Source organism: Sus scrofa, chromosome 2 (genome assembly GCF_054392235.1).
Source record: "Sus scrofa isolate SSC_HxYL_T2T_F1_AM1 chromosome 2, Sscrofa_HxYL_maternal_Yorkshire_Landrace_v2.0, whole genome shotgun sequence".
NCBI classification, from domain to species: Eukaryota; Metazoa; Chordata; class Mammalia; order Artiodactyla; family Suidae; genus Sus; species Sus scrofa.
In genome coordinates, this window is record NC_139384.1 from 50,258,978 (window position 1) to 50,276,353 (window position 17,376).

The 17,376-nt window shown below is 39.6% G+C and overlaps 1 protein-coding gene across 19 annotated transcripts in view; it reads right to left on the reverse strand.

Moving 5' to 3' along the window:
- MICAL2 (microtubule associated monooxygenase, calponin and LIM domain containing 2) overlaps positions 1-17,376 on the reverse strand; it is a 256,472-nt gene that overhangs the window by 39,530 nt on the left and 199,566 nt on the right. For all 19 annotated transcript variants that reach the window (XM_085011985.1, XM_085011976.1, XM_085011971.1 and 16 more), the window contains 2 exons: positions 6,209-6,324; positions 1,386-1,478 (listed from right to left, as the gene is read on the reverse strand). In XM_085011985.1, the coding sequence (XP_084868111.1) occupies positions 1,386-1,478; positions 6,209-6,324 (209 nt within the window). The remainder of the gene's footprint in view (positions 1-1,385; positions 1,479-6,208; positions 6,325-17,376) is intronic.

Sequence of the window (17,376 nt, forward strand, 5' to 3'; positions counted from 1 at the left end):
GGCCCAAGAAAATGTCAAAAAGACAAAAAGACCAAAAAAAAAAGTGGACCCTAATCCAACAGGACTAGTGAGTGTCCTTACAGGAAAAGAAAAAGATACCAGAGCTTGCTCGCTCTCTTTTTCTCTTGCTTTGCATGTGCACAGAAAAAAGGCCACATGAGGACGCAAGAAGGCAGCTCTCTACAAGCCAGGAAGAGTCCTCCCTAGAAACCAACACAGGGGGCACCTTGATCATGAACTTCCAGGCTCCATAACTGTGAGAAAATAAATGTCTGAGGTTTATGCCACTCTGTCTACGGTATGTTGGCAGCCCAAACTGATGGATGGAGTGCTCATTCTTTGGAAACTAAAGGAGAAACATCTCACGGATTAAAAAGGGCTGCTATGGCTGCTAGCAAAGAGGACTTGAAAGACCATTTGTAATCCTTCTGTTATCACTGCCTACTGTCAGGAGTACAAATATAAGGAAGGGAAATGGCTGCGTTTGCCTGTCCATGTCATAAGGACTTAATCTCGTTCTCAGAAGGAAGAGTTGAGATGTGTCAAGACAGCCTGTTCAGAAGTGGAGGATGGACAGAGGGACTTGACGGGAATTTTCCCCATCTGCAAGATGAAAGGGGCGCCTCCGAAGGCAGTCCCTGAGGTAAAGGAGGTTGGATTAAATGACTTCTTCCTTGTGGGAAAAACTTGTAGGATGACAAGGTCAGATAAGGCAAATCACTGAGAAACCAATGTAAGGGCACACTGGATTAACACCAGCGGCCCTTTAAGTCCTTTGTTGGTAAAACCCAACTATTTTTCAATGCCAGGCTTTGGGTCTCTTGGGAGCGGGGTGCCTTGACTTTCTGCCTCATTTTGCCTGTCTGTGACCGAGGAGGGCAGATCAACTTGTGCAGAAATGTTTGGAGTCAACAATCAGGCCAGGAAATCTAGAGCAGGATGCTAGATGTGTGTGTGTTCAGCTAACCTTGGAAGAAAGTTAGCCCCAGTGGTTGTCAGTTCTGAAGACATGGTCAGAAAGTCAGGGGAAGGTTGTGTCCTGGCGGAGGACAAAGCTAAGGCCACTGTTATGTGGCAGTCAGGGCCTGGGATGATTCCCGAGGCGGATGTTGGCTGTCGTTCCAGCTCCCTTTGCAGAACACGAGGCTGCAGATGGACAGGCAGCTGGGAGCAAGCCAGCTCAATACCTGGGTTCTCCAGGCCCCAGAGTCCCACCAGGGACGGAGCCAGGGCCTTTCCAAGAGCTGCAAGCCTGGCCGCTCAGAGAAGAGAGGCTGATCTCTCCCCAGCCCGCTTTCCCCCGTGCAGGACCGATTTCCAAAGGGCTTCCAGATCCAGATTCCCAGGATCCCAGACCCACTCTCATCTCAAGTTTGTTTTCTCACCTGAGCCTTATGAAGTCTTTTCAATTCTTCTTGCTTAACCAATTGTTTTGTTGCTTTTTCCAGCTTCCTTCTTCTTCGAAGTGTCTTCCTCTCCTGCAAAAACCAAGAAGATAAAATATGTCTGTGAAAAATACAGTTGAAATTTGCAAAATATTCTCATAGGTTCTGCCCTCTCCGAACAAACCACTGCTTAGCTTCTAGAACCACAATACCCAAGAGAAGCTTCTGCAATGATGATTGCTTCCTTTCCCTACCGTGCTTTGCTTGTACAAATGCATCATTAATACCACTGAGTTCTCGGTGTGCCTAGACTATATTCTAGTAGAATATAGAATATTCAAAATTGATGCAATTAAAATAGATGTCTAGATCTTGTCAATTTCAGGTTTCAGATACCAGAGAAAGGAGAAGCAGTGATTGGAACATTCAGGAGACTCTTCTGAGGGGGGCAGCAGCAGTTGGAACACTGGGCCCAGGAGTCATGCAAAGCTGGCATCCAATCCCAGCTCGGGGAGTTCCCACTGTGGCACAGTGGAAATGAATACAGCTAGGATCCATGAGGATGCAGGTTCAATCCCTGGCCTCACTCAGTGGGTTAAGGATCCAGCACTGCTGTGAGCTATGGTGTAGGTTGCAAGGGCCGCTCAGATCCCGTGTTGCTGTGGCTGTGGTGTAGGCCAGCAGCTGTAGCTCTGATTCAACCCCTAGTCTGGGAACTTCCATATGCTGCAGGAGCGGCCCTAAGAAGAAGAAGAAAAAAAAAAATCCCAGCTGAGCTGTGTGGGCTTTGCTGTGTCATTCAACTATCTAAACTTCAGTATCCTCTTCAGAGCGGAGAAAATGATTTAATGCCTACCTCGTATGGACATAATAAGAAGTAAATAAGATAAGGCAGGTCAAGCCCTATGCAGAATACTTGGGAAATATCTGGGATATTCAGTAAATATCATGATTTTTTTTACTATTATTAGCATGATTATTATAGTATTATTATACAAATGAGCACAAAATTATAGTTTTTACTAAAATCTACTATGCTTAATATATATGCGTGTGTGTAGTATGTGTAATATATGTATGTATACATCTTACACATACAAAATAAATGTTCAAACAGACAAGTTTTATTATGTTTGCCTTCTCTGAGCATAAACATCATTTGCTACATTAGGATGAGAATGAGAACATACAAGGGACTTCTTTTTAATGCTGACAGAAATAAATATGGAACTTAAGACATTTCATTTAGCCTGGTGCCTGGGCATTCAATAACTTTGGTTGAACTGAATTCTTGCCATTCAAAGGACCATAAATCCACAAGTGGGGAATAGACCTGACCCCAGATACCGCCAGATGAACCCAGGTCCATAACAGAGGTCAGAGGTTATAACTTGAAAGCCTGTGCCAAAAAATTTGAAAAAAACAAAAAACACAATGGCAAGTGCTTTTGCCTTTCCAGTGCTTTAGGGCCCTTGCCATTCTGTCACCCATTACGTAGAGAGATCATCACTCTTCTGAGGAAAGCATCCAGCTTTCAGGGTTCAGCAGGTCTACAGCTCACTGATGAAGACATTCATCTCAATGATGCAACTTGGTTTTTCTAGAATTCTCTGTAAGGTCTAGAAGTCTAAAGGTCTTCATCCTCTGTTTCATCCTTGGAAAGAAATTTTGACTTTCAGAACTCAAACTGATTCTATATCTTATGTCTATTGCTAGAGGACAACTTCCAGATTGACTGTCAACCACTGTGATTATGCAGAGGGAGGAACCCTTCTTTAAGCAGCCAGGACCTTTCTGGGAGGGCTGGTGCGGGAGGGGTGGCATGCAGGTCAGTGGGAGTTGTTATTCAGAGATTGTCTAACACAGTCTATATGGAGAGTCTTTCATTTATTTAACAAATATCTCTTGAGCTCCCATTATACTAATCTACACAAGAAATGCCAACGTTTATTGAGCGCTATGTGCCAGACACTATCGATTACGTCCCATGTATCATCTTATTTATTCCTCAGATTACACTTATTTTAAAATATAAGGAAATCAGAACTGCGAGAAGTTAAATAACTTGCCCAAGATGACACAGTCAGTGACTGGAAGAGCCAGGAGGTCGGCGCAAGTACCCTGAATCCAGCGTCCACATTTTCATCTAGTTTATTCCAATGTTCCTGTGCCCAGCACCACGCAGGGACATCAGGGACTTCTGCTTTCTAGAAATAGCAATGTTTCCTTCTAAATTAAGACTATTCAAACTGTTTCAATGAGGGATGCATTGACAGCATCCCCAGGAGCAAAGCTGCCAAACCCCAGCTATCTTGTCAAGAGTCAGTAAAGCAGAACATAGAGGGGGGAGAAAGTCCTTTACTGCCTCTAATTAAAAGATGTTGGGGAGTTCCCGTCGTGGTGCAGTGGTTAATGAATCCGACTAGGAACCATGAGGTTGAGGGTTCGATCCCTGGCCTTGCTCAGTGGGTTGGGGCTCCGGTGTTGCTGTGAGCTGTGGTGTAGGTCACAGACATGGCTTGGATCTGACGTTGTGGTGGCTGTGGTATAGGCCAGCGGCTACAGTTCTGATTGGACCCCTAGCCTGGGACCCTCCATATGCCTTGGGTGGGGCCCTAAAGAGATAAAAAGACACATACTCACACAAAAAAACAAGCAAACAAGCAAAAAGATGTTGACACAGAAAAAAGAAGAAGAACGATTTTTTTTTTGTCTTTTTTTTTTTTTTTTTTTGCTATTTCTTGGGCCGCCCCTGCGGCATATGGAGGTTCCCAGGCTAGGGGTCGAATCGGAGCTGTAGCCACCAGCCTACGCCAGAGCCACAGCAACGCGGGATCCGAGCCGCGTCTGCAACCTACACCACAGCTCACGGCAACGCCGGATCGTTAACCCACTGAGCAAGGGCAGGGACCAAACCCGCAACCTCATGGTTCCTAGTCGGATTCGTTAACCACTGCGCCATGACGGGAACTCCAAAGAAGAACGATTTATTAACAAATGCTACTATAGCCTTAAGACGTACCAGGCACAATTCTTACATCCTCAGAATGGTGATGGTGATACAGAGAGGAAAAGAAAAAGGCTAAGGAAGAAAAAGATAAAGGCTAGAGAAAGGGGGAAATCTGGCAGGGCTGAAGACTAGCCACTTGTCCCTGTCTTTCATATCCGGGTATTAATTTGAGGGGGGTGGGGGCGGGGCAGAGCTCAGAGGCAAGGATGTGTGTCCCATTGCCCGTTTCCTGTGCAAAGGTTCACTTGAGCGGATGTGGGCTCTGTGCCATGTGGCCTGGGACATACCTGTATGGGGCAGAAGAGATAAAGAAACCAGAGGGGGACAAACAGCCCTTGGGAAGTCAGAAAGAAGGAAACTTTTCATCAGCTTCCCTTCCTGATGAGTGGGCCATGTCAGAAGCCAGGTGGAAGCTGGCAAGTTTTACTACACTTCAGGCCTAAGTGATGACTGGCTCTATTCTGGGCCAGCCAGAGGACAAGGTACTATTTGCAAGGCTTGCCCTAGACATTGTGATTTTCCTATTTCCATGGGTTTTGATCACGATGTTCTTTTTATCCCCATGAGTGTCAGGATGGTGGATGCTGGGGCCTCTGCCTCATTTGAATTACAGAATTAACTCAAGGTCATTCAAGGGGATGAGAAGGTCGGTAAGGAAACCCCAGAACTCAACACGACACGTAGAATTCATTTGTGTTGAAGGCTGACTAATCAGAGACGCCCAGAGTTAGAAATTAGAAATCTCTATGTATTCTCTCATTCTCTCTCTCTCTCTCTCTCTCTCTCTCTCTCTCTCTCTCACACACACACACACACACACACACACACACACACACACACACACACAGAGAGACACCATGTCCTAGATCCCTCCTGACTTGCTCCAAGCTGGGCCATGGGGAGCTGGAACCCCTGTGTGGCTTGAGATGACGCCAAAGCTCCTAGCACCAGATATGGAAAAGTTGAGTTTAAGTAAATAAATTTGGTTCTCTCTCTTTCTCCTCAGATCCTCTCTGCTCCAAAAAATAAACACTGCCAGAGCGGTGAACTACTTCTCTGTCTGCCCAGGGAAGCCTATGAGGTCCAGCCATTCAGCCCTTCCAGTCCCAGTGGATAAAGAAAACAATGGTGAGATTTGGTCGTGGGATGCGGGTCTCCGTGGATGTGACAAACAGACACATTTAAAGACACAGAACGACATTTGTGTTTTTTAATCCCTGGGCATGGGAGTTGTTTAAAGTGTTCTCCAGAAATTAACGTTCATTAAGCAAAGAGATGAAGTGCCATGCCCCCTCGGGCACCCAGCTAGTCAGTGGGGATTGTCGGAGTACGCAGCCCTCGATGCAACTGCATGGTTCATTTCGTATTTCTGATTAGAATAAACATAACATTTTCCATGCAATCTGCTTCTAGTGCTTCTTAAATGAAGCTGTGCTTCCCCCAGGGAAATATGCATCTGCTTGTTGTAATTTTTTCGATGGTTTGCTTGTTGGATCACATATTAAACCCACTTTAAGAGCTGCAGTCACCAAATGGTTTCAAGTAAATATGTCTGGTTTTTTCCCCCTTCCCTATGTGATGTCTCTGAGAAAGATAAGCTTTGAAAAGCTTAAAAAAAAAAAGAGAGAGAGAGAGATATGAAAAAGATAATTCTTAGGGTGTCCCAGGTAAAAAGAGTGGTTGCTGTCAGATGTAATGAAACGTGATCCTCCTAATGAAACCGCTGCAGCTGGAGCCCACATTGGGTCTGAAATCTGGAGGGTAAACAGCCCCCGCAAGCCAAGGGCCCCTTTGGTTTGCCAAGTGTTGTTACCTTTGACTGCACGGAAGGCTGGGGATCAAATTCTTCATCTGTAGAGGAGGTGGTGGTAGATGAGGTGGAAGAGGGAGCCCCTGTCACCTGGGCTCTGATGGGGATATGGTTGGGACCTGAAATGGGAACAGAAGAATGCATTAAACTCCTAGCTTCTTCTCCTGCTCCAAGACCCAGAGCTGCCCTCTCCCTCCTCCCTGCAAACCCCAGTCTCTTCCTCTCTGCCCTCCTCTCCCTGCACCTGCCGTGTATATGAGGCGGCACTACCTAAGGGCAACTGAAAATTTGGCCCTCCGCGTTAATTACATTTCTGGGTCCCTGCCAAGAGCTTCGCAGCTCTCTTTTCATGTGAAAAAAAAAAAGGTATTATGCAGAAATCAATTAATTCCTTAAACACCCTTTATATGATGCGTTGCTTAGAATGCATTCAGAGATGAAATCTATTATTAAAATGCATGTCTGAAGTTAGCGGAGTTACCTAAATGCTTGTGTAAGGTTCGTTCTGCAGAGTAATTGAATGCAAAAAAGTCGGAGCCAGCTCTTAAACAAATCGCCCTTCTGCGGCTCACAGCATCTGGCACCCATTTTTACTACATGACATCTGCTCAGTGTAAAAGGGCTGGCGTCAGAATGTCTGGTCATAGGAAAAAAAAAATCCCAAATGTAATCAGAAGCAAAAGGACTCTAAGCCTAAGGTTTTATCACATAGTCTCATGCAACATAAATATTTCATTAATTATGGCTAAACAAATGCCACTTTTATTTTCCCAACTTGCAGATATTATCACATCATCGAAGTGATGATTCAAATGCCAGGAAAGGCGGTTTCAGATAGGGAGGGCTCAACAATTCAGGGCCCACGGGAGAGCTGAAGTCGAGGGGAGATGCCAGCCCTGAACAAGAGGTAGACTGTCAGAGGCAGCAGAGTGCCTGAGTTCACTAGCATCTCTTTGTGAGCTGGCTGGGGACCACATGTGATAAAGTCTTCCAGGTGCCACAGGAGACTTTTATCCTTCTCAGCAAGAACATCTGTCCCTACGCATCAACCTGATGCAGAGTTAATGATTAATGTCTAGATTAACCCGCCCTGAACACTGAACATCAGAACCAGCTAGGACTCTGGGATAGGAAATTTACTAACCTTTCCTCTGCCGTGGCAGCATCTATCTAATGCGAAATATGTGTTGGGTGGAGAGGGAGGAGGAGAAGCAATTCTAGGCTGACTAACATTCTCTCCAGCCTGCCTTTTCTTCCCCATAATTTTCAACTATTCACCCCAGTGGGAGAGGCCAAGTTTTAAAAAATCAGGGTAATTTTAACCTCCAGGAGCACATTTACATATGCTGTTATTCAAGGCAAAATAATGCAAAACATCTATATAATAACACAGCCTCTCTGGGGAGGGAGTTAACTGTTTTCCACTTTAATTTGCCAGATGGGAAAGCTCAGGTGAAGAGAGAGTCAGGGACCAGCACAATAACGGAAGGAGGCATTGTTTGTGGGGAGCTGAGATTGTTTGCCAGTTCCAACCACTAAATTACCACTGAGTGCTTTAGTCACTGATAATTCACTGAGGGTGGGAGCTGGAGGAACCAACTTTAACTCCTGAGTTTCTGGGGACCACGATTTCTAAATTGCATGACAGCTGCAGAAGAGTAAAGATACTCAATGTAAAGAGCCTAACACAGTGCTTGGTTCATTGCAGGTGCTTAAATAAATGTTGCCGTCATCATTAGCTGCCTCTCCCAGATGATGAAGTAGCGGCCATCACTTCATCATCATCATCATCAATGATGCCAATTAACGATACTGCAATATTAGTAAACCACCTAATTAACCTTCATTTTATGGAGGAAATATAAGAACCTAAATTTGAAACGTTTCCTAATCCTCAAAAATACATTTACTATTTCCATTTGAAGTTTATTTTGAAATTGAGGAGAAAATAAACTTCTGGCAAAGTTACAGAGAGTTAAGTAGTTACTCCTGAATCTCTTCCCCTTTATTCTCTTCCATCATAGAACCAATTGTTCTAGTTTACTTTTCATTTGCAAGCTTAAACAACTTGGCAGCATTGTTCGAGTCTGGTCATAATGGAGTGACTGATTCTGGAATTGCTCTCCCACCGCAAAGCACTAGAAGTCAGGACAAAATATATGAAGCAGCTGTTTCCAGACACTGGACAAGAGGCAGTGCAGAACCATGATAAAGGTGGGAACAGAGGCAAATGAGCTAAGCCCTGCAATCACAACAGCTTTCTGCCTACAGGTACTTTCCAGATCATAGTGCAGGTAGGAAAAACCTTGACAGAGCATGGCAGACTTGCTGAGTTGTGAAGCCAGAGATCAACGTTTGAGCAGGCCAATGAGGCAGGTGGAATATGTGGGGAACAGTACTTGCAAAGAAGGAGCAATGCAGAAAAAGGACTTCAAAAATAAGCATAGAAGTCTCCAGGAGTCTATTGCTTAATGGTAAACTATAGAGAGAAACTGCAGGAGGTTGGGCAGATAATTGCTGGAAAGTCATAGGGTAAATAATCTCGAAAGCTGTTACAAGACCGGGAAATGTTCAAGTTTTACCCAACTAGGGTTGAGCAATCACTGAAGACATTAGAGACCACAGAAGAGTCATGCTTTAGTAATAGGGATAAATTAGCTCAAGAGTAAAGATTATTACAGACTCACCTGAATAAGCTTAAAAACATGCCTTGAAAGAAACAAACTGATCTGCAGGTTATTTTACTGCTTGCCAAACATTCTTTAATGCCTATTTAACATTCTTTAAAATGAATAAACCAAATTTAGACACTCTAAAATGTAAGAGTTACAAAATCTGGGAGCCAGTAAACAATGACTAGATACGCAAAAAAGCAGGACAATGAGTCTGCTAATCAAGAGAAAAATCAATCAATAAAAGCAGGCTCAGAAATGATGAAATTAGCAAAGATTTAAAAAGAGCTGTTCTAAAAATATTCAAGGATTTAAAAAGAAAACATGAACAGAATGAGAATGGAAACAAAAAATATTTTTAAAAGAACCAAATGGAACCTATAAAGATGAAAATTACACAATCTGAAATGAAAATTTCATTGGATCAGTTTAACAGTAGAATAAATACTGCCGAGGAAAACTTTGAGTGAAATTAAACAATGGCAATAAAATAAAAACTAGCCAAAACGAAGCACAGAGAAAAAGAGACTGAGAAAATGAATAGAACCTCAGTGACCCATGGGACAATATCAAGTGGTCTAAAATACAAATGACAGTGGTGCCAGGAGATAGAGGGAGACAGGAATAGAAAACATGCTTGATGGAGGATAATGTGAGAAAAAGAATACACACACACACACACACACAAACATGGTACACATATATATATATGACTAGGTCACTTTGCTGTACAGAAGAAATTGATAGAACATTGTAAATCAACTACAATAGAAAAAATAAAAATCTTATAAAAAAAGAAAATACAATTGACATAATATTGCTGAAAATCATGCAAATTTAATGAAAAGTATAAGCCCAGTGTTTCAAGAAGTTCATAAAACCACAATCAGGGTAAACACAAAGACAATCATAACAAAGCTCATGATAATCAAATTGCCCCAAACCAGAGATACAGACAAAAATCTTAAAAGCAGACAGAGAAAAAATGATACATTTCGTACAGAGAAACAAAGATAAGAATATCCACAAACATCTCATCATAACCTATATAAGCCAAGAGACAACAGAGAACATCATTGAAATGCCAAAAGAACAAAAAAAAATTGTCAATTTATGATTCTATGTTCAATGAAACATTCAAAATTAAACAAAAATAAAGCTTGTTGGAGTTTTTTTTAGGGAAAAAAAGCTAGGATAATGTGTTGTTAGCAGACATACATATTAAAAATCTTAAAAGAAGTTATGTAGCAGAAGGAATATACTGGATGGAATGAAGAGCTTCAGAAATAGCAAAAACAACATAATTTTTCTTTGTGGTTGTTAACTTCTTTAAAAGATAATTGACTATTTAACATAAGTCAGTGTGAAATTATAAGAAATATATCTACAGATACACCTCAACTTACAATGGAGTTACATCTTGATAAACCTATCCTAAGTTGAAAATATTTTAGGCCAAAACTGAATTTAATACACCAAACTTACTAAATGTCATAGCTTAACCTGGTCTACCTCAAATGTGCTTAGAACACTTACATTAGCCCACAGTTGGGAAAAATCATCTAACACAAAGCCTATTTTATTTTATTTTTTATTTTTTTAAATATTTTTTTATAATTTTTTTTTTTTATTTTCCCACTGTACAGCAAGGGGGTCAGGTTATCCTTACATGTATACATTACAATTACATTTTTCCCCCACCCTTTCTTCTGTTGCAACATGAGTATTTAGACAAAGTTCTCAATGCTACTCAGCAGGATCTCCTTGTAAATCTATTCTAAGTTGTATCTGATAAGCCCAAGCTCCCGATCCCTCCCACTCCCTCCATCAGGCAGCCACAAGTCTCTTCTCAAGTCCATGATTTTCTTTTCTGAGGAGATGTTCATCACAAAGCCTATTTTATATTTTATAGTAAAGTGTAGAATATCTCATGTAGTTTATTGAATACCATACTGAAAGTGAAAAACGGAATGGCTATCTGGGTACAGAATGGTTATAAGTGTATTGGTAATTTACCCTCCTGATCTCATGGCCAGCTGGGAGCTGCAGCTTGCTAGAGACTATGGTACCACATATCACTAGCCTGGGAAAAAATCAAAATTCAAAATTTAAAATATGGTTTCAATGGGATGCATGTTGCTTTTGCACCGTCTTAACGTCAAAAATTGTAAATTGAACCAGTGTAAGTCAAGGACCATTGGTATTGATCTCTGCCCCAGTTTCCACTAATATTTGGTTTTTAACCCCAATTCCTGTCATAGAGCTCCTAAAACACTTGGAATTTCCTGGGCGATAGGAATATCTTTGGTTCTAAGATGTGACTCTTGGTGGGCTTGTGGATGGGGGCTGGTCACTTGAAAGACCAAGCCATGATTAGAAGCTTAGAACTTCAGCCCTAACCACCCCCAACCTTTAAAGAGAGGAGAGTGGCTGGAAAAATGAGTTAATAATCATGCCTATGTGATGCCTATGTGATAAAGCCTCCAAAAAAAAAAAATCCCTAAAGTACAGGGTTCAAAGAGCCCCAGATTGGTGAACACATCCACGTGCTGAGAGGGTGTTGCACCCCAGCTCCATAGAGACAGAAACGCCTATGTTTGGGACCTTTCCAGACTTTGCCCTATGTGTTTCTTCATCAGACCGTTAATCCATATCCTATGTAAGATTCTTCAGAATAAACCAATAAGTATAAGTAAGTGTTTCCCTGAGTTGTATGTCAGTCTAGCAAATTACTAAACCCAAGGAAGGAACTGCGGGAACACTTACTTATAACCAGTTGGTTAGAAGTACAGGTGACAATATTGGGGATAAGAGGTCCTAAAGAGTATTAAAGGAAACTATTATACAAACCATTTTATGACAATAAATTAGAAAATTTAGACACAGTTGACAAATTTATTGAAAAACACAACTTACCAAAACTAACACAGGAAGAACTAGAAAAATCTGAACAGTTATGTATCTATTAAAGAAACTGAATCCACAATTAACAACTATCCCACAATTCTAGGCTAAATGACTTTATTTGTGCCTAAATGTTTTAAAAAGAAACAACATCAATGTTTTTTTAAAAAGGTACTCCAGAGAATAAAAAAAGATGGAACGCTTCCCAACTTGTATGCGAGGCTAGTATAAATTTGATACCAAAACCTGACAAGGATATTGCAAGAATGGAAAATTTCAGGCCAATTACTCTCATAGGTGTAAAACTACTAAAAACAATTATAGTATTACATAAAAGGATAATATATTATTACCAAGTTGGGTTTCCTCCAGGAACACAATAATAGTTCAACATTTTCAAATCTCTATAAAAATTCAATCAGTATAATTCAGCACATTATTGATTGAAGAAAAAAATTTAATCATATTAAATTTGTCATTATTTATAATAAAAACTCATAGTAAGATAGGAATAAAAGGGAACTTCTTTAATAAAGAGTACTTATATTTCTCTTAGACACATAGATCAGTGGAACAGACATGATAGCAACAGATTAATGACAAAGGCGCAAAGAACACAGAATGGAGAAATGATGGGCTTCAATAAATAGTGCAGGGAACTAGATAGCCACATGCAAAAGGATCATACTGGACCACTACTTCACACCATATACAAAAATTAACTCAAAACGGATTAAAGAATTGAATGTAAGACCTAAAACCATAAAACTTCTAGAAGAAAAGACAGGCAGTACACTCTTTGACACTGGTCTTAGCAATATTTTTCTAGACATGTCTCCTCAGGCAAGGCAGACAAAAGCAAAGAAAAAAAAAATGGGATTATATTGAAGTAAAACCTTCTGTGCAGCATGGAAAACCAGCAACAAAACAAAAAGACAACCTACTGAATGGAAGAAGATATTTGCAAGTCATATATCCAATAAGGGCTTAAAATCCAGAATACATAAAGAACTCATGCAAGAGAAGATGAATAGACACTTTTCCAAAGAAGCCATACAGTTGGCCAAAAGGCAAAAATGTTCAACACCACAAATTACTAGAGAAATGCCAATGAAAACCAAAATGGGGAGTTCCCGTCGTGGCGCAGTGGTTAGCAAATCCAACTAGGAACCATGAGGTTGTGGGTTCGATCCCTGGCCTTGCTCAGTGGGTTAAGGATCCGGCGTTGCTGTGAGCTGTGGTGTAGGTTGCAGATGTGACTCGGATCCCGTGTTGCTGTGGCTCTGGCATAGGCTGGCAGCTGTAGCTCCAATTAGACCCCTAGCCTGGGAACCTCTATATGCCGCGGGAGCGGCCCAAGAAATGGCAAAAAGACAAAAAAAGAAAAAAAAAAAGAAAACCAAAATGGGATATTATTTTACGCTCATTAGAATGGCTATTATCAAAAAGGCAGGAAACAACAGGTATTGGTGAGGCTGTGGAGAAAAGGGAACCCTCCTACAGTGCTGGTGGGAATGTAAACTGGTGTAGCCACTATGAAAAATAATATGGAGATTCCCCCCAAAATTAAGACTAGAACTACCACATGATCCAGCTATTCCACTTTTGGATATTTATCCAAAGAACACAAAAACACTAATTTCAAAAGATATATGCACCCTTACGTTCATCCTAGCATTATTTACAACAATGAAGATACGTAAACAACCTAAATGCCCATCAATAGATGAATGGATAACGAAGTTGTGAGAGATATATATAGGATAGACTATAACTCAGCCATGTAAAAGAATCTAATCTTACAATTTGTGACAACATGGATGGACCTTGAGGGTACCATGCTGAGTTAAGTAAGTGAGAGAGAGAAAGACAAATACTATATGATTTCACTCATATATGGAATATAAAAGTAAATAAACCAAACCAAACCAAAACAAACATAGACACAGAAAGCAGAGGGGAAGGGGAAAGTGGGAGGGCAAAATGAGTAAAGAGGCTCAACTGCATGATAATAAATAGAAACTAAATCTTTGGTGGTGAACACAATGTAATGTACACAGAAGTCAAACTATATTATCATACTCATAGAGCTATATAATGTTATATATCAATAAAAGAGAGAACCTACAAAATAATCCACAGCAAATAGCATATTCAGTGGTGAAATATAAGCCCTCTGATACTGGGTTAAAAAGACAATGATGTACACTCTTACCACTTCTATTTAGCATTGTATAGGCAGTCCCAGGCAGTACAATGCAGCAAGAAAATTAAATAAAAGGTATATACGAACTGGAAAGAAAGTTGTCAAATTGTCTTTATTTGCAGACAACATGATTATCTATGTATAAAATCTTACAAAAAAGCTACTAGAAAAGTAAGTGAGCTTTGCAAGGACAATGTAAAAAGTCAATTGTGTTTCTATATATTAACAAGGAGCAACCAAAAATCAAAATCAAGAAAGCCATTCCACTTATAATAGCAACAACAACAAAATATGAAATTCTTAAGGGATACATTTAACAGAATATGTGCAAGAACTACACACTGAAAACTAAGAAAATCTAAATAAATTGAGATATTCCGTCTTTATAAATCAAAAGACTCAGTAGGTATCAATTTTTCCCTAATTATTTATAGAGTAAAAACAATTCCAATAAAAATTCCAGCAGGCTTATTTGGTAGAATTTGACCAAAAATTTTATGGAGACACAAAAGACCTGGAATAATTTCAAAATAATTTTAAGAAAAAAATTCAAGGACTCCCACTACCTGTTTGTAAGACTTACTCTAAAACCATGGTAATCAAGAGAGCATGCTATTGATGAAAGGATAAACATACAGATCAATGGAACAGATCAGAGAGTACAGAAAATGAACCTAGACATATATAGTCAATTGATTATCTATAAAGATGTCACAGTAACACAATGGGGGAAGAAGAGTCTTTTTGACAAGTGGTGCTGTAACAACTGAATATCTATGGGCAAAAACCTTTGACTTTTATTTACTCTAAAAAATTGATTAGAATTAGATTGACTTAAGCCCCAAAGCCAAAAATTATAAAACACTGGGAGAAAACATAGGAGAAAGTTTTAGTGACTTTGGGTTTTAAAAGATTTTTAAAATATAACTCAAATTATTAAAAAAATTAATAAATTTGACTTCATCAAATTAAAGCCTTTGTTCTTTGGATGATGATGAAAATGAAAAGACAATCCATTAGCTGGGAGAAAGTATTTGCAACCACGTATCTGATAAAGGACTATATCCAGAATTTTTAAACTCTGACTAAATAGAGGACTATAGTGTGTTCTTGGATCAGAAGACTCAATATTCTAAGCTATCAAATGTATAAATTAATCAATTTAAAGCTGTATCATTTATAACTGCACACAAAAAATTGAATACCAGGAAATATATGTAATGAAAATTGTGCAAGCTCACCACAACTACAAAACACTGACAGAAATCACAGAAGTCCTCAGGGATGTATCATGTCCATGGATTTGAAAACCTAATATTTCAAAGCTATTAATTTTCTCTACATTTAATCTATAGAATCAACGTAATACCAGGCATATGCCCAGAGAATATTTTTGTGGAAATTGTTGAATTGATTCTATGAGTCATATGAAAACGCCAAAGGCCAGAAACATACAAAACTAATATTGAAGAGCAAAGTTAAATGTATTTTAGACTATGAAGATTAATTATAAAACTATATAATGAAGGAACTCTCACTGTTGTACAGTAGGTTAGGATTCTGATTGCAGCAGCTCAGATCACTGTGGGGGCATGAGTTTGATACCTGGCCTAGTGGTGCAGCAGGTTTAAAGGATCTGGAATAGGTCACAGCTGTGGCTCTGATTCAATGCCTGGCCTGGAGAACTTCCACAGCATGGAAGTGTGCAGCCTCAAGTTAAATGTAAAGCAAGCAGTGTGTATGTGTGTGTGTGCGTGTGTTTGGTGGGCGGGGCAAGGGCTGGGAAATAAAAGGAAATGAATGGGCCTAATCTGATAGGATAGGTAAAATCTTTACATTCTTAGGATACGGATTTAAGAACACCTGAGAAACACGAAGCTTTTCTATGTGATGGGCCCAGGCACTATTTCAAGAGCTGGTCAGCCTTAACCTAACTCCATTCTCTGTATTCTCATTCTGTTCCAAGCCAAGGGATTCACACCATTTCCTAATGAATATAAATGAATGCAGCTCTCTATGATAAATAAATCAGGAAAACACATTTGCCCCAACTTCCAATCGGCACATATAGAAGTCATATAAATGTGACATAAGTGAACTAAAGGCTAATCTTACCTATGAATTTGATGGCAAAATCTTAAAATAAAATATTAACAAACAAAACAGAATAATATATTAAACAATAAGACCAATATTTATTCCTGAAATAAATTATACTAAATAATTTATTTCAGGAATACAAGGATGGTTTAATATCAGTGAATCTACTATATAATTCATAACATTAATTAAGCTATGGAGAAAAAATCATATAATCATCTCAAAAGGTGCTGAAACGACATTTCATAAATTCAACATCCGTTCATGAATAAAAGTACTTTTTTTAATGGCCACACCCATGGCGTGTGGACGTTCCCAGGCTAGGGATTAAATCTGAGCCACAGCTGTGACCTTCACTGTGGCTGCACCAACACTGGCTCCTTTAACCCACTGGGCCAGGCTGGGTATCAAACCCGTGCCTCCATAGTGACCCAAGCTACTGCAGTTGGATTCTTAACCCACTGCACCACAGTGGAAACTGTAAAAATACTTTTAACAAAATAGGGCTAGATGGCTATTTTCTTAAAATGAGTAAATACATTTGGGTCAACCCAGAAGCCAGCACCATGCTTAAATGGGAAAAGATTTTCATTAAAGTTTGGAATATATTAAAGGAACCCTTATTCCTACTTTAATACTCTTCTAGACATTTTGGAAACCAAAGAAACTAGGAAACAAAATAATTTAGAGGTACACAACTTAAAAACAAAAGGTAAAATTATGATTATTTGTAGACATTATGATTATATATTTGGGGAAGACCCAAGAGAAGCCATTGAAAAGCTTTTACAAACAAAGAGAATTCAGTAAAAATGGATAGGTGCAAAATTCCTATTCAGAAATCAATCTATTTCATATACACAAACAGTAGTAGGAAGATAAAGTGGAAAGATCTTATTTACAATAACAACAAACCCAAAAATATCTAGCAATAAACTTAGCAACAAAAATGCAAGGTCTACATGATGTAAAGTTTAGAATATCCCAGAGGGTTACCAAAAAAATATGAGCAAATAGAAAAGCAGTCCATATCATAAGGTTGTAAACTCTTGCAAAGTTAGTTTGTAAATTTAATCCCATAAATGTACTCACCACTTGCGGTACATAAACAAGCTAATGCTAAATCCACATAGAATATCAAATAAGTAAGAAGATCCAGGAAAGTTTTGATAGAGAAGATCAATAATGAAATACCCTTCTACTAGGTGGTAAAATATAGAAATTTAAAAATACATAAATAGGAGTTCCCATTGTGGCTCAGTGGTTAACAAATCCGACTAGGAACCATA